This window comes from Solenopsis invicta, chromosome 1 (assembly GCF_016802725.1).
Source record: "Solenopsis invicta isolate M01_SB chromosome 1, UNIL_Sinv_3.0, whole genome shotgun sequence".
NCBI lineage: Eukaryota > Metazoa > Arthropoda > Insecta > Hymenoptera > Formicidae > Solenopsis > Solenopsis invicta.
Genome location: NC_052664.1, coordinates 24,931,722 through 24,950,560, shown reverse-complemented (window position 1 = coordinate 24,950,560; position 18,839 = coordinate 24,931,722). Strand labels below are relative to the sequence as shown.

The following is an 18,839-nucleotide window of genomic DNA, read 5'->3' as shown; positions in this document are numbered from 1 at the left end:
TCTCTCTCAACTTAGGCGCTATAGTGCGCGCCGATGTTGCTGTACAATCTATGCCGCGTGCTCCGTCTACTGCTGTTACGTTGCCATGATCATCCTTTTTATACAGCCGGCATTTGGAATAGGGGACGACCCCACATTGCTAGCACGCACATGTGGGGTTGCTGGCGTTATCTCCCTTTGCCTTCCACCGCCCCTCTCTCTCTCTAGACTCATGAAGGGAGATTGAGACCCGACAGATTTTGGTAGTCGAAATCTTCTGGCGTGCGTATACTTTGGCGGGAAAGAGGGATTGGGGGGGAAGAGTAGAAGGGATGTGCGTTGAATACTCTTGCGTTGTACGTTTGTTCAGTCAGGCTACCTTAAAGTTTCGTAGTATGATGCAATTTCGTAATATGATTACAGGAATTTGCGGGAATCGATTACCAGGAAGTCTCGTCGAAAGCATTTTCATCACAAGCGATCTCCGAAGCGTCTTGTCTATTAGAAAAATATCTCTATTAACAATAATTATCTTAATTATGTAATAATTATTATTTTGTAATAATTGAATTGAAATGTCTTCTGTATCTTGCTGTGCAAGGTCTCGTTAATCTCCAATCGTTTCTAATCTTGATTGGGATCATTGCTGCACTCGTTATATAATTGGACATTTCGTAGAAGTAAATTATTTCAGCTGTTCACGGTTTTCAATCAGCAGCAGCCTTTTGTATTTCTCAACGATGCGTGAAAATATAAACGAAGATGGTCGAAGATAAAGTGGAGAGAAACACGCTAGCTGTAAAAAAAACTTGTGTTATCACATGCATAATATTCGAGCTGCTAAAACGTACAAATATCTGGCAATATTGAAATGCTAATTTATCTCATCAAGGAGAATTCTCGGCGAACTTCATAATTGTTATGTTTCGCATAAATGTTTCTAAAAGTCATATTAAACGATGTGCATACATTAAGAAAAAAAAATTGTTGATTAAATTTTTCAACTTGATTGAATTCTTTTAGTTTACGTACTTAAATATATATACGAGTATATAGTTAAGTTAAATAAATACTTAAACTAAAATTCAAGTATTTTATGTATTTAAAGAAATAAATAAATAATTAAACTGAAAAAATTTAATCAAGTTAAAAGTTTTTAGTTAAATTAATTTTTTTTCTCAGTACACGTAATAAAAGGAAATATATTATTAAAATGTTTTATTTTATTTCATTCTATTTTTTTCAACTTAAAAATGTTTTAGTTTTGAATAATTTTTTTAACTTAAAAACCTTTTAATTTTAAAATAGAAATAAAAATGACTGAAAAAGAACTAAAAGCTTCGAGTAAAAAAACAATTTTTTTTTACTGTGTTTTTTCACTTAAAGTTTCTTTTAGCTATTTTCATCTGCGGTTTTAAACAATTTACCTATTTAGATTTAAAATGCTAAAACGTTTAAAATCTTTGAAATCTTTACAACTTTAAACGTTTAGCGGTTTAAATCTAAATACTGTTTAAAACTAAAATATTTTTAAGTGTTTAAGAAAACCGAGACAAAAATAAAGCATTTTAATATTTAAAAATGTTAAGGAGTTAATTAAACTCCTTCTTTTTAGCATAAATATTAATAAGTACGGGACGTTGTTTCTCTATTATTAATAAATTTCACACAGGAAGTATAATAAGTCAGTTTTTATTATCACAATAATACAAAATTAGCTATGCGATCTTGTCGTATTTCTTTAAAATATGAATTTTAGTTGTATTGTTGTATAAAATAATTAGACTTTTATGTTATTAGAATCTACTATTGTAATAAATTTATTTTGCTTTAAGAGAGTCTGCTTTGCGTTCTCGCTAGTCGACTACGTAAAGTCCTTCAACAGAAAATAATGAAATCTTGTTTGCCCTTGTTGAAAGTCTTCGTAGTCTTCGAGCTTCTCAGAGAGAAGCAGCTTTCCATCTTATCCTTGAGTTTTTGCCTCTACATCTGTACACTTGTTGATATTCGAAACTCATTTACGAACTGACGGTTCTCATTCCCGTCCTTCTTTCTTTTCGAACGTGAAGAGAAATTCGATAGAACGAAAGAATAAACCACTGAATAGCTTCGAAATCTACATAAATTTCTCAAAAACAGCTGTGTAAAGTAAATTTTTATTCTTTTCTATTTTACGTAATACACAGACAAAGGAATCAAAAATCAATTAAATCAATAATCGGAAATATTAAATAAATGTTAAGATAAGCATTCGTATACAATGCTGGACAAAAATATTGGCACAACGCAGTTGCTACTGTAAAAAAACCGGCCTGTATCTCTAAAAAAACATGGTAGTAAAACATTTAGCAATTTTTTTACTTTTACATATAATAACATGTTGTATAAAGAAATAATATAGTTTATAAAATGACATTTATGATTTTTTTTAATTTTCTCATCTCTACACAATTATTCCGCATAAATTCCGCGAAGCTCTTTGTTGCGCTCTTATTAGAGATCGCAAGTGTAAGTCTTACGGACGGTGTTATGTTATCCTTGAGCAGGGATTTGTTATATTTTCCTAAAATATAATAAACTTTTGTGATCGGCTCGATTATCTCGCACAGTCATCGTGACTCGTTAACATTGCACGCGGTGAGTAACGCCATCCTTTCGTATGAAAAGACTCAGACTATGATCCGCGAGCCTTGGCTATGACTCATTCGCGTAAACGCATCGGAAGTGTGAGAATTACTACGGATTTGATTCCATTCATGCGGGCTCGCGGATGCGTAAGGACGCCCGTAATAATCTGCGCATCCGCGAGTTCTGTTGCAGCCGTTGTTACCCTTTTTTTTTTTGTTTCCTCGTCTCCGCGGTGATGCGAGCCGATGGACCAAATGGACGAGAGATGACGCAACGGCAGCCAACCCGTGCGCATCTTATGCAACGCGCGACCATTGCGCGAGCTTGTCCGTGCCTTCGTTATGAGCTCCGCAATTTTTTGCGTCGCTTTATCTCGCTGAAAATAATTGCGTCTTCGCAATGGGCGAGATGATTTTGACAGAAAGTGCGATTCTTATTGCTCACCGTTTTACCGCTTACCGCAATTAGTTCGGATGGCTGTTCAAATATTTATCTTTCAATCGCGATAATTAATATATCGTAGTCTTCGTAATAAGTTTGCAGTCCATTATCTCGATAATCAAATCCATCGCGATATTAATGCCGCATAAGAGCCACATTTGATGAGAATTTTCCTTGCTAATTAAATCGAAGATGAAAGAGTCGACAGGTTCACCGCATCTTAGTACATCTTTAAACATCGTTATCTTAATTAACATCCGCCCACGCGCGCTGTCAACGAACCGTTTGTGGCATACAGGTCGAAAAATCGCGTCTCCGCTCTTCGGAATTTTTCCATGTATAGATTTTTCATGTATAGGCGCTATTGTTGAAACCGCCGACGCGCACAATGGAACACGCTTGTTCCCATGACTCCTAAATGCCTTTAAAAATTACAACTCAGCCGATTGATTCTCATCGTCAGCTGCCGCTTCGTCGGTTGTCCTCGTTAACTGTTCATATTGACTGTTGCATCGCTTCGTATATGCGTGCGTGTGCAGCAATGCAATGCGTACCTTGATAATAAGTCACGACGGTGAATGTAATTTGTATTTTTCCATCGCGACGTACAATGGAAGTAAGGACACGATACATTTCATCTAAATCGACTAAACGTACCTATGCAGGTGTTGTCCTATTCAAATATTCACGACGTTGTAGTACGTATCGTTAATTTTACTGAAAGATTAATATATGCTAACCTTCTAAAAGCCGCAGTCTTGTTGTCATTAAAAAATAATTTTTTTTTTACTAATTTTAAATTAAAAAATATCTTGTAAAACCCACTTTACACGAGCTATAATTTGGGACGGAATTCTATTCAAGACAGAATTCTATTTATAATTTTATACAGAAAACATGTGAACAAACAAGACGCATGACATATGCGCAGTGTACAAATAACCGTGAATTACAAATGAGCTTATGGCTTAACTGCAATTTAACCTATTGTCATATCTATTCATCTACGTGACAGTGGTCCCGGAAACAAATTACTCGTTTATTAACTGAACATCAGAAATATCTTTGCTCATACGTAATAAAATCAATTAAAAAGTATCAATTACAAAAATAAGCATGCCGATGCCTTAGAAACAATTGAATATCTTATTCAGAGTTTGATATAAAATTATGACTACAATTCTATCTCAAATTTTGTCGCAAATTATAAATCGTGTAAAGTGGACTTGGGTGAAGAATTTATCAATATTTCTTTGTTTTTTAAAGATTTTTTTGTTTTTTTTATGCTTAGTCTTTGGTATGAAACTACATTTCAATAATTATTTTTATTTTCAGTTTTTAAATGTAGACTTACACAGATTCCAAACTCGCTGATTCATTTTTTGTTATTAAAAACGCGTGAAAAGTGATTGCAGTCTCTGCAGGATTAAATAATATTTTTTCTATTATAGCACAAATCCATTTCTTCAGTTCTGAACCCAGAGATTATTGGCGCTGTTTCAAAGAAGCGACGTGCACAGAGTTCTTCAATTCGCAATTTAGTTTGTCTCGTATGCGACTTATCAACAACCTGTGTACGAGTGAAATCGAACAGAATCGGCAGTATCTCGCAATAAATGGAAATAATTACACACGACCGCTTTTTATCAGGGATTGCCAAGTTCCTCAACCTCGGCGGACCTTTCACTTGTATTCCTTTTTTTTTTGTTTGCTTTCGGTACGTTGTACGGCGAGGCACTCCGATCACGACCGTAATTCGTCCTGTACATACACACGTGAACCGCGCATTCCACGATCTCTCGAGCGCTATCAAAGACCGACAAACCGGTTTGCAGGAGGATCGAAAATGAGAACTGTTGTGACTCAATCGTATCGCCTATGACGAATTTGTACAAGGACAGTTTTCTTTTGTCCAATGCTTGGAAAACAATTTAAACCTAAGGCTGAAAAGATCGGTCGTTATCTTCAAACTTTAGTTTCTCGTATTTCACTTTACTCTTGAGGAAAAACGGTAAAAACTGATTTGTGCAAAAATATGTTTTCCATGTTTTTATACATCTATGTGTATGTATTTATTAGGTATTTGCAAATTTCGGTATGATTAAATGTAGTGATATGTAAATGTTTGTTAGTTTTTACGTTACATAAATTTAAAAACAAACACATTGTTTAAGTTGGAAACGATTTTTCAGAAACTACTCGAGCTATCGACTTTAATTTTCGTATATATCTACATAAAATACAAATCTTTATCGCTCGAACTAGAATTATTTAATATAAATTAACTATCTTTTCGTACATGTTAGATTCAATCGATTTTATTAAAAAATTGCTTTTTAAAACCGTTTTAATAATTTGTAATATTTTTTAATTTTAGTTCGGGTGATAAACATATATTTTATACATACATACAAAAAAAATGAAGTCAATATCTTTATTAGTGTCTTAGAAATTGTGTCAGCTAATTTGAAAAAAGTGTATGTTGTGACATTTGTGTGACACAAAAACTAATAAACATTTAACCGTATAAAAATTTATCGATATTTACTAAATATGTACAAGTAAATGTGTAAAAGCGTGGAAGAATATGTGCAGCAGTATTCTTTTAAAAAAAATGCTCCATTAAAATAAACCATTTTTTCATTGTCTAAAGTGGAATACCTTTTTATCTAAATTTGCGTTTTGCATTTTTCTTTCGATAACACAGTCAACTGTAAATGTTGTGAAACAAAATATTACTTCTAAACCCAAAGAAAAAAAAATATATATATTTATATATATATATGAAGCAACGTCCACACATACACGCAATGCCACACCACACATCTGGCGTCCCAGATAGATTAAGAGCAACCTGTTGCTCGTATATGAGGACGTTTATGTTCCTCGTATCACACGCGTGTAGCATGTGGTCAGAAAAGACAGATGTATGTCATCTTACAAGATTGCGTATTGTTGATCGAGAAGTTTTCTCTTAAACATGTCTCATCGCTCTTACTAATCTCTGAATATGCACATCAACGTTTATAAATTATGACAACTCATTTATTCGCTTTGTAAAACAACTTTATAATACGGATCTTTCAAAGAATATATCTACATTGGTACATGGAAAGAACAATTTTATCGCAGCATCCGAAAATTTAGCTAGATAATTTTCTGTTGAATCGCCAAAGTAATTATGTATGAAGTTCAAGCATGATGATATTGCTGCAAAAAATTTCAACATTTTAGCAACTAAACAATAATAAATTAAATTTAGATGAAAATGTCAAACATTAACAGGTCCATGCCAGTCATAGCAGTTCGAATTCTGGCTGAAGTGTTATTTTTTCGTAGTAAAATTATTTACAGTTCTTCTGGAGAAGGAGGGAATTTCATAAGTCCTTCTAAAGCATTAATATTCGTGGCTTCGTGATTATATTTCAAGTCCGACGAATGTGGCACGCAATTTGAATAAACCGGTGATTGTTAAAGATTAAAAATTTATTTTTCGGCACTAAGAACTATGCTTGACGTAGACCTGCTAATTTTATATTTCAGCAACTAGTTGAAATCCAATAAAATTACTCTGCTGGTTCAGTATGATTATTTTTAGATTTATATTTGAGAAAATTGTTTTTTCCATGTTTATCTCGTTTCGAGCACCTTTGCGAGATAAACAAAATCGTCTTCTAGATTTACAAGGCGTCGGAATACGCAACATACACATCGCACGCGATTACGGCGCGCAACTTCTGCCGGCATCCTTCTAAATCCTAGATTTTATCTTTTTTACATGAAGACGATTCGTGCTGCCCGTGGCATGCAAATATCGCGTGCGCCCTTGCGACGTATCGTGCGGATGCATCTGAATTTTCTCATGAAGATCCGGTTTGGGTGTGTAGTAGAATCTTCCGACGAAAAGTGAGCCGCGTTCTGCATTGCATCCACGCGTCGGACACTCGATTCTCGCACGCCATCGGCATATTGACTGCGGTTGTATGCAGACGTAACGTCTTTCGAAGGCCACCCCCTGTTAACCCTTTATGCATAACAGCGCAATGAAGAAACACTCTGTGTGGTCGAAATAAAAATAGTAATTCTTTCTCGGAACGCATATCCGCGTCAACAGGCCAAATTAAACTTCTTGAAAACATGTATGCATCAACGGTACTCAAAGGGTTAAGGAGTTTCGCTAAAATTGATTAAACACTTAGTTGGACCAAGTAGATTTCGTTCCTTGTATCAATTTTCCAATATCTCATCGTTTAAACGCTTTTAAATTATAAAAGAACTTTATGATACAGAAGCAATATATATAGTATTATAATTAACATCATAATTTTATTTTATCACTTGACATAAAATATAATATTTGTTTTTATTATCAGAAGCTTTCTCTCTGAAATTATAAAAAAAAATTTTTTTTTTAAAGGAAATATTCTTCAGATAATTCTAGACATGTTCTATAGAATATTTTTCTGTAGAATGTTTCGAAGATATTACTAGCAGTTTCACAAAGAAAGTCGGAAAAATTCATCTTATGAGTGCAACCATGCACAACTTGTAAACGACAATGAAACACCAATCCAGACCTACCCTCACTCAAGACAACAGAACCTAATGTAACTGAAAACTTAAAATGCACAGATGCTTTCCAGATTTCCTAATTGTCATACCTTTTCCATTTTTCAGCAACTTTATTCTCTTCAAGAATTATACATATAAAGATGAGAGAGCTATTTTTGGTCATAGCTAGAGTTACTATTCGTCTTTTTTCTCCGGACATTGTTTGCTTTTTTAGAGCGCTTGGACACGCTCGAGGGATCTTTCAAAGGTTTTTTAGGATAATTAATGTCTTAATTAATATTAAAATGTGAGTTTTTTTTACTAATTTATAATACAATTGCAAAATAAAAATTGCTAGTGTAAACTATTGTTTATGTAGATCCTTTAATGTTTTATATTTACGAAACATTTATTTATTTTACTATTATTTTAAAAACATTCTGTATTTATCTAATTTCCAGTTCAAATTGTTCTAAATAATGAACAATTATGTGAAATAATTATTCATTGACTATTTTGACAAATTTTACTAATTGTAAGCTACATGTATTTTTATATGCATTCGGGATTGCAGGCAAAATGTCCGGAGTCTTTGGTCTATAAGTTTTAATTTTGAAAATTTTGATGTAACACTTCTAGTCACAGCAGATCTTGATTCTTGATAATAATTTTTGTGTAAATTTTATATTCTTCATGTGAACTGCGTGTCGTATATTTGTCAATCTTAAAAAAACAATTTTAAATTGAAGAAATACATAATATCACAAATTAAATTGATAAGCATTTTAATAATATTGATGCTAAGGAACAGTACAGAATTTATTGCGAAATTTACACCGTGGCTCTCTCCACATCTTTATGCTTGATATTTTTATCAATTGAATTTTATTCAATGTTGTATTTTTCAAGAATAATGAAGGTCGCGTTATTTTTAGAAAACGTTTGGAATATTCAGCCAGTGCCATCAGAAAGTTCAAGTTACCACATATGAGTAACATAAGTGCTTCAAGCGCAAACAATCTGATAATAAAATTTGCATTATATGCAAAAAGTGGTCAGCAATGATTGTGGGAACATTAAGAAATTGTTTGTTTCTCAGAACTGGCTACAGCATTGAAATTCGTAATTATAATTAATTGAAAAAAAAAACATGAAGCTGCTAGCACATGTGTGTGCGATACATATCGTACGAAATTTTTTATTGAAATATTTAATTAGCAATATTTATACATTCATTTTTTAAAATTATATATCTATTTAAAAAATTATTTCTTTTACAAGTTTTGAATATAAATTTAAATACGGCTCTCCTCTTTAATAGCTTTTCGTACAACTATGTTTGCGAGGAGAAACCTCCGAAAATTATTATCTTTAGCACCCGGAAATTCAACATCCTCTAACATTAATTCTCGAACTAATTGGAGTTTAGATACGAATCGTTTAATATATGAGCCTTCTTACAATTCCCTTTACGACAGTCGGATACGATAATAAAAAATAAGAAGTAATTAAAAGATGCCGTTAAAATTATTGCTGGCAATATTGACGATCCCCATGCTCGCTTGCAATCACTTCGGAGGTATGGCCTCTATATAGACACGTGCTCCGTTCGCTTAGACGCGATCGAGATAAGTTTCTGAGACATTCGTGCTACGAATATGGCGTCGATCGATCGACTTCGCCGACTCGATCCTCAAGGGTTTGACGCGAGAAAGGCGCAAAACAAAGGAAATAAGCGGCGACTTCGCCGGTCCGATTGGTCTGAAGTCCAAGTGCGCCGACACGCAGACACAAGGCTTGCCGGCAACGCCTCTCTTTTTCTGCTCTCGTCGCTTCTCGTCATTTCCTGACCGAGAGAGCATAATAGATAGAATTCCGGCCGTGACGATTCCAGCCCGTCGCGTCGACCCGGACTCTCAGGTTTCTCGGCGTGCATCCGCACGAAGGCAAAAACTCGTTGTAAGGAGAGCTCTAAACGTTGAAAAACTTCTGGATAAAAGATTTCACATCGTAGACGCGTCGCACGTGATTCTAGCATACTTGCTATTAGTTAAGTCTGTTTTTGTATCCACATTGTATCATTATCTATAATTTGCAGTATCTATATGTCATTTAGTACGTACAGTTGTAAGCTAAAAGGTTGCAACATATTTTCTTCAATTGTTTTTAAAATGTAGACTTGCTCATCGAACGGCGAACGTCATTGGTTCTTACCTGTGGATTCAACCAATTAAGCATCGAACCATCTAACCATCAAAGAAAATGTGTTGCAACCTTTTTTAGCTCACGACTGTACACCTTGAGACATTTGTGTCCTGCACATTTCTTTGAAATATCTAGTCTAGCTATAATTTATAGTTATAACATTTATAAAAAATTGTTTAACTTCAAAGTTTTTTTCGCTGCGTTTTTACGGGTCATTGATGCCTGATAGTATTTTTGAAAGAGTTTTTGGGTTCTAAAAAATGTGAAAAAATTCGGGTACATTCTTCCACAACATTCCAAAATATGATTTCATAATTGTTTGAAAGGCTTTGCACTTTTTATTGCATATATCCGAAGTGAAGACAGAATAATTAAAAACTGAAAATCTGCATAAGAGAGTTTTCAAATCCCCGGTTAGACCACGAGGGATTAGTAGGCACAGCCATATTTTCAGCCTAATTTTAAAATTATATGTAAGAGTCATTTAATAATTTTTATACACTCGTAAGAGTAAAAATTAATGACGTACAGGTACACGAATGGTATTATGGTATGTAGTAAAAAACCGGAAAAAAGATATAAATATTTATTGACAGCATTTGCATTTTGTAAGATTTTACAACTTATATAAGCGCTGCGTTTTATTGTAGCATAAATATTTTAAGGATATTTAATAAGGATATTTAATTTATGCTGATCTCGGTCATGCAACATTTAGACAATATTTTACAATTATTACAAAAAGAAAGAAAACATGGTTTTTATACAACAAGATCTAGACGAATCAAAATCTAGACGAAAATGATTTTTCACGTGAAGCTTTATTATCGTAAAGACATGTCGAAGATGTCGATGGAAAAGTATTAAACATGAAATGAATACACGAGCCTTTTGTCGAGACGATATTTTCGAACGACTGATAAAAGATACGTGAATGGTAATAATTCTTGCGAGAGCAGCTCCGGTAAGAGAGTCGTGCCATAAAAATGTATCGAACTGCTTCAACTGTTTCGATACTAGGCCGCGACACAATTTCAGAGGCCTTAACGACTTAACGACTCCGAACTATCGTCGGGCCCGTTTATCGGATTGGTGCAACGTACGGACGTCTTTACGTACGTATACAGCTCGCACGCGCATGTGCTCGACATACGATCGCGCGTAACGTACACGTGAATCCTTCGGACGAGGCAGTTAAAAGACTATCGACTGAGTAGTTATGTCATGCGTTGCGCGCGCGTACTCCACTACGAATGCGATTCCGCGACGCACGCGAGACGCATTATTCTACAATCGTAGTAAATCGCGGCTAAATTATTATACGTTTATGTATAAAGACGTAATTTGGCAGCGCTATAATACGCGTGTGAAAGCACGCGATTGTTTGTCCGTGCAGGTGCGCAATATATAGCTTTTCGCTATTCGTTTCTCGTACATGCTGCATTTTTGCACGCGACACAGCGATCCGAGCTGTAATTGCGTGAATTTTACACGATGATCGGTCGCGTTGTTATAAAATCGGGCGCAATTGGAGCAGATTTATCTATCCGATATATTTCTCTATTAAACTTGTCGTTGACCTTCTGCCGATGTTCTCGTGGGAATTCCTGTGACATAATTAATAGCATTAAAACTAAATATTGCCCCGCTTCTGAATGCCTTTTGAACCCAAGAAGATATGGATTTAAAAAAGTTGAACTATTTATCTCTCGTTAATCTTTCAGACTCTTAGTCACCTACTTACAGATAATTACTTAAGATTAAGCTATTTTATATTCGTTCTCCTTCACGAGAGGCTTGTCCTCCCATTGTTTCTTCAGTTCTTGCTCCACGTCCAGTGGTAGGATCTTGTAACGCGCGAGATGCCTGTTCTCCAGGTCCTCCGCCAAACTCTGAAGGAGTTCCTTGAATATATAATTATCCAGATTTTTTGCTATGTAATAGAGAAACAGCCAGTCGCCGAAGTAGTACTCGTGAGTGACCCTGAGTACGTTCCACGGATTGTACTTTCCAGGGCACGCCATGGAGAACACGAGTTTGTTGAATGACGTACTCCTGGAAGTAAGAAAAAAAATCGCAATGAAAATCGCTCGCCCGCGGCATCGCAATCGTGCGGTCTGTCGTCATTTTTATATTAAAGAGCCCTTATCGCGGTGCACTTAACGTCAATGCTAGTCTTACCATATATGCTTTCCTACGTCATTTATTGTGCTATTTTTAAGTGGGAATTTTCTTAGATCTCGCTGATGTTACATCGGTTATGTGATGTCGAGTTCTATAGACACGCCTCTGTTGTAACAATAGTAATTTAGCACGCATTTTTAAAGATTAATATTACGCATTTTACGTTACATTGTAATTTATTGTAGCGACTATACTATTAAACAGTATATTATTGCTTCCGTAAAGAAAAAATGAAAACGTACTTTGCGGATGAGACATAGATATGCTACGTTGAAGTAACCAAAAAAAAACTGTAATAAAATTACGAGGTACAGGAATTATTTTGCATACAGTTTAGTAGATTACTACACAGTAAAAAATAAAATGTAATTTTAACATTTTTGCACGTCCAAGAAAGTCCACTCTAAATTTTAAGTTAAAATAACACAAAAGTTAAGTTAAAATAACGTAAAATCAGAATTATTTTAACCTAACTTTTGAGTTATTTTAACTTAAAATTTTGAGTGAACTTTCTGGGACATTTTATTCTTTTACTGTGTATTCCAAACAATGCATATAATGTATAATACTTGTAAATTCATCAAACGAGAATTCCCAGGAGAAAAACAATGAGCGATTATCATGACGAGACTTTATAAAGCTACAAAACGTAACACGCTGACGGCGAAAAAATATGTAGAGACTAAATTTAGCAACCTTGAGTGAAGGAACATGGTCAGTAATCTCCAAACCAATCCCAAACCGGTTATCACTGCCAGTGCGATGAACCAGAACCAAAGGCCCGTATAGATCTTCTCGTTAACGATATTCAGTGCCATCACACACAGCGCGTCGTGCTTTTGTATGGTGCCAGAAGGACCGTACTTATGAAAAATGCATTTGGTTACCTGGTAAAATATGGTTGTCTATGAATTGCGTTAATTGCGTGAACTGACACTTCTAAGAGCCGAAACTTGTATAATTAATAGTTAAAGCTGATGAACTTTAAACGTTAAGAAAAATTAACAATCTATCGATCGGCTAAAAAATTAACAATCGACGAATTTTAAAACACGAAGAGTTAGATTTTCATAATTTTGTTAATAAAATAAAATATAAAAGATTCTTGCGTTTTAAAAGTCAGTTTCAAAGCATTTACAAAAATGCGCTACACTGAGAAAAAAAATTGTTGAAAAACTAAAATATTTAATTCGATACGTACAACTAAATATTGAGTTGATTTAATTAATTTTTAGTTAAAAAATTTGAATAGTTTACATGAATGAATTATATTTTTTTTTTGCGCAACTGAATAATTATTGTTGAATTAGCTTAATATTTAGTTGATCGTACCGGACTAATATTTTAGTTTAACAAAATTTTTTCTCATTGTATAAAAATTTAATAATATCAGATTAATAATAATTTGTAAATTAACAGTTCAAATAATAATCGGATGCTAATAATAATAATAATATAAACGCCTACGTAAATCGATTACTGCTATAAGCAGTGCAACTACTAATATTACCTAATTATCATAATTTATATCATGCTAATACTGTTAAGAGAAATTAGCTTTAATAATAATATCATATAGAGTATGAAGGTGGCGACATATTGAAATTATACCTTTGGAAACACTATATCAAGTGGGTCCACTTCATCCTTAGACGCTGGCTGAGAAACCCACCGGCCGAGACCTTTGAAAGCTCCTCCGAGGAACCAGTCGGTCAAGTAAATTTGCACGACCACGTTTATGAAATTCAAGAGCTCGCAAAAAATCAGACTGTACGCCCACGGTCGATTCAGGTGCAAGCGATTTATAAAGGCGGTGCGAATCTGTTGTATCTTCTCGTCGCGCTCTTTTTTCGATGGTATCTTCATGTTGTCGTTCACCTTCATCTCCGTTTCATTTAATGACAAAGTTGCCAAGTGCAATCCTGTCACCAACATGCTCAACCGACCGCCTGGAATTGAACAATTGCAAGAATTACGACGGTCTTTGCGCAATTTTCACGATATTCCGTTACTGCTCGTAATAATCGACTGCGTTCCGATTCACGATTGTAAATAATTGCCCGGATAATAATTCAAATAATCTTGGATGATGACTTCGAGTGATATTAATATTAATACTTTTCAAAGAATAACCGTAGATGTCCTTGATTATATGGATTTATTACTATTCGCCGGCAGCATAGAGTAATTTTGTGAATAGCATAATGTTACGTTGTAAGTGGGACACCGTATGCAGGTGTTATATGATTAGATCGTGACGGCGAGTAAAGATTAATGATGATTAGCCCGCCGCCTGAGATAAACGCGCGCAGCCGTAAACGTCGCGATTCGTCAACGTGAGACGCGAGCCGGTAACGACCTTCCGTTTTCCGCCATAGGTAGTGCGGCAGGTAAAAGAGGAGCGCCTGGAAGAACAGAATAAAGGGCACCCATTGGTAATAAGCGTGGTGTATGATGGGGTCGTCTTTGGCAGATGGTCCAACGCCCGGATGCGGTAATTCGCCCTGCTCTACCGCGGTAGCATTCAGATGCTTCACCTGAAAAGTAAATCAGTTGATAATAGAGAGCGTGTCTGCGGGAAACAATTGTATTCCGGTTTTTAACTCTCATAGACGGGGCGGGAAAGGGGTTTTTACAACGCCAATAATAATCTCTGGTACGACAACTTTGTTTCTACTATCGATTTCTGCATTTTAGTTGGGAGTATAAAATAATCCTATAAATATTTCTAGAATATTATATGTATATTATTAAAAATTAAAATAATATTAAAATAATATTCCGAGAATATTATTCAATATCTTTTCAATATTACATTCAATATTACATTGTTTGTTATTACATTCTCCTGGTGTATTACTTTGTGGAATATTATAAAAATGTTCTAGGAATGTTATTGTGGTCAAAAATCAATGTGAATTATTATGCATAAAATATTCATAGACTTTATAATTATTACATTTAAAAGTTATAATATTCCTGCTAATTGAAAATATGAAGTAAATAATATTATTTACTTCTTCATGTAATATCCATATAATATTATCAGAAATGGACATATAACAACTTTATTAAAAAAAATTTCAGGAAAATTATTTAATATCAAATATTATTATATAGCGCCTATAGGACACAAACACACATACACGCGTAGTAAATAATTTTTATTTTAATGATTAATAGTTGTTATATCAAAATTATATATAAATTCAGTTGAATTACATCACAGAATTTGAGACTTACCACGGTATATGTAGACATGAAAAAGCAAAAGGTATCGATGACATGAGATGCCACACCATTGCCGGAGATACACCTTTGAAAAACGCAACAAGAATCTGTCTTAGAAAATCTATCTTAAAAAAGGACGTTACGTTGTTTAAGTCACATGTAATTATAAACAATTTAATGCTGTTTAAAAAATTATAAAATTATCACATGCTTACCTTATATGTTCTCCAATAAATTGTCTGGAGGTGACCAGAATGGACGCAATGAGAAAGAATAAAAATGTAGCTCTATAATGTAATCTGAAAACTAAGCCATGCGTTGTCTCTTTTTACTTATTTGCTACGATGTATTTTTTTTTATTTTCTTACGTCTAGTTAATGTCATATATCAGGTGTTTTTGAGTAGGCGTGTTATGTAGAAGCGGCGTGTTATGATAGCTAACCGGTGATTAAATTTGCGCGATAATTATTGACGCAATAACGCGATAAATAAATTCTTCGAATCTTTAATTTCCAATCGTGTCAAATGTTAGAGATAATTATAACATAGAGAACACGTAGTGTTAGAATCGAGATATCTGTTACCGATATTGTCAATGGCTACCGAGTTCTGATTGACTTTGAGTTTGACGTGATCCTTAAGGACCGAGAAGGCAGCGAGCACGGTGCCAGGCGCCATGTTGGTTGAATTTCCGCAGCTTTTCCGGAAGTAAAGAAAGTTAACGTTTCCGTTTGTTGCCCCGTGCACTCCAATTTACGAAGTTGCGAACTCGTCGTCGATGCAAGAGCGAACTTTCGCGTTACCGAGATATCCCAAACTGCGTAACCGGATTGAAGCGCGTGAATAAAGCGCGACGCTCTGTAATCCACAAACAGTACCGATCGAGAACGTACTGAATACACGAAAGCATCAATCTCGCAACTGTTATCAGAAATGACGATTACGCAGCACCCTAGACGTTCAACAAAACTTGATATTATCGAGAGTGGCAGTATTATTATTGTTAAAACGCGTTTCATTCGCTCAGATAAGAGAAGATAGCGCGAAGTTGACGCGAGAAGGCACAGCCATAACTGCGGGTCGAAGAAATAATGAGACTGTAATATTGATATTGATTCACGATTTTTCAACGACAATTCTCTTGCGGAGAGTGTGCTGGGAGAGACATCGACCTATGACCCAGCTGTTGTGGTCTATCAGCGCGAAAGAGCTGTTGAAGCACAACTACGAATAATTGAACGATAAAATTTAAAAAAAAAGTGTTTGCGAGGAATAAGTATCTTTCTTGGGGCGCAACAGCTCTTGGTGAAATTGAAAACGATACGAAGAAGATTGCGTTATATAAGGAGGGAATAAATAAGCGCATAAAATTCTCTTTAGTAAATATTTATTTATTTCGAAAACGCAAAGAATCAATCTTTATTATTTATTACTACTTACCTAACATTAATTTTTATTACTCATTTATTAATTATTCATTGAAACATTCGTGAATATTTATAAGGTTATTTATAATACGCCAAGATTCACGATCTCATTAATATTTAAAATCTGTTTAAATTTCAGAATCACAAATTTTAAATTCTACGTAGCGCCGTGAATTTAATAAATATACGACTTTTTTTTATGGAGACAATATTTGCATATTGTCGAATTTTCACAATTTTATTTCTGAAAAGTAATTAAAATTTTATGTTATTTTATATTATTTATTTTGCAAATATGCATCATAAAGTATATCGGTTCATATGTATATTTATCAAGAGGACGTTTTATAATTAGTTCCAACGAAAAAAAAATAGATTTAATGGAAACAATGCGTGAAAAATACAATTTAAATATTACGAGAGATTTCCTCCTGTATAAACTATTCTGTCTATCAGTATAATTAAAAGCGCATCTTAAATATAACAGTTATTCTAAAAGGTTTCATAAACACGCTAGACGGAAAATATAGCGCCGTTAATATTCATTCGGTCTATAATGAGTTCTCTCAAGACAGTGAATCGCTCACAAATTACAGGTAAGTGCCGACAGGAACGGATCGTCACGTTTCAAAATGTGAAACTGATGGTTTCTTGAAATCGTAAAAGGGACACCACTCCAGTTTCACGGAATATAAAATTTAAAAAATTGATAAATATTATATTTTCAAGAAAGTGTTATATATATACGTATACATTTTTTATAATCGAATCATTAATTAGAACAATAGAAAATAAAGAAAATAAAGATAAAATTAAACTTTTTTCATCAATTATTTTATATAGAGAAGATTATATATAATTCTTTACTTCATAGAGAATTATAACAGCGAATCGCGCCAAACGTTTCCGCGGTGACATGAAGAGACACATTTATCGTAGCGACTTACTGCTAAACAAGTCGCTAAATGAACTCGTTAAGCGCTTTCTTTGCTGCTTTCAATTTGTCATAATTTGAACGGATGCGTTAATTGTTGCGACGCATTTTGCCTCTCTACGTAGAAAAGAATAGCATTTCACCGTAGCGTCTTTTACGTAAACCCCATCACCGTGGAGATTTCGATTTTTTTTTTTTTTAAGTTTGCGTCTTTTGGCGGTTTGACGTCATTAACCATCAATCGCAGAGCGGTATTAATCAAGATCATGAGGTCTCGAGGCATTACTTCAGACGGTCTCAAAGTGAGATCGAACTATGAGCATCGGCCAAAGTCTATCCGATTTCACCGTGCAGCTCCGCCCCTGGATGGATTCGGAATCGGTGCCGTGTATACGGCGAGCGAGCCACGTTGGCCAAGCTGAACGATGGAGACCAACTGTGGCGCTTGCTCGCTGTACACGCGGCACACCAACGTAGACGTTGAGCGCGGACGTGGACGGGCGAGGACAGGAACCCTTTCTTTCGAGGACTCGTTCGTTCTGCCGGCGGCTTGACTCGCCGGGGCCAATGGCCGGTCAAAGTCCCACCTTCGACGTTCGCCAGCTCTGCCCCCTCGTCCTTCTCGCGCGGCCGCTTCGTGCTCTTTGCCGTCGTGGTGTAGCGGTCACCCTTGGCGGTCGTCCTCCCATGGCTCGTCGTCCCTTATGGCCCCCCGACGTCCGAACTTCTTGCGCGTCCGACGCTCATGAAGGGGGCCGTCAAATCGGAGCTGAGCAGCTCGCCGCCGACTCGTCCATCGCGTCGCTTCGCGGGCATCCGATTGCTGCCCGACCCTCTTAGGGAATGTCTCGTTTCGAAATAGACCCTACTTCGTTGATAGATCAACATTGATCGAAACAAAGTCGTAGATGATGAAGGCGAAGGTGATTCATGATCACGCGCGAACGCGTTATCTATACAATTTACAAAATTCAGCTCGCGACGGAGACCCTTTTAAACCGAGGAATGATAAGAACGAGACAACTCGGAGTGACAATAACACTTGGGTTACCGAATCACTTACGTAATACTTCCGTTTAGGCAATTTGCGAAACGAAACTGATGAATCAAGGTTTGCTCTAGCTTTGGGAATTGCTCTTGGCTCCGGGAATGAAGTGGAATAGAAATTCCAGTGTGGCTGTAAGTGTCACCGGATTAGCAACCGACACCTCGCGAGAATATATAACGCGTTCAACGCGGGCACGTACGATTCGAGTTGC

At 35.4% G+C, this 18,839-nt stretch overlaps 1 protein-coding gene across 1 annotated transcript; it reads right to left on the bottom strand.

Moving 5' to 3' along the window:
* Positions 1-10,381: 10,381 nt before the first annotated feature.
* LOC105202051 (innexin inx7) lies at positions 10,382-16,534 on the bottom strand. Its single transcript, XM_011170420.3, has 8 exons — positions 15,804-16,534; positions 15,435-15,525; positions 15,232-15,304; positions 14,348-14,525; positions 13,600-13,937; positions 12,685-12,875; positions 11,549-11,859; positions 10,382-11,411 (listed from the first exon to the last, which is right to left on the bottom strand). The coding sequence occupies exons 1-7, from the start codon at positions 15,895-15,897 to the stop codon at positions 11,565-11,567; spliced, it is 1,260 nt and encodes a 419-aa protein (XP_011168722.1). The 5' UTR covers positions 15,898-16,534; the 3' UTR covers positions 10,382-11,411; positions 11,549-11,564.
* Between the last annotated feature and the right edge of the window lie 2,305 nt (positions 16,535-18,839).

Excerpts from the sequence above, each read along its gene's own strand:
- LOC105202051 (XM_011170420.3), bottom strand. The coding sequence starts at position 15,897 with ATGGCGCCTGGCACCGTGCTCGCTGCCTTCTCGGTCCTTAAGGATCAC. Across the intron at positions 13,938-14,347 it reads CCTATGGCGGAAAACGGAAG|GCGGTCGGTTGAGCATGTTG; the intron begins GTCGTTACCGGC and ends GTTCAATTCCAG. Across the intron at positions 11,860-12,684 it reads ACCATGTTCCTTCACTCAAG|GAGTACGTCATTCAACAAAC; the intron begins GTTGCTAAATTT and ends TCTTACTTCCAG.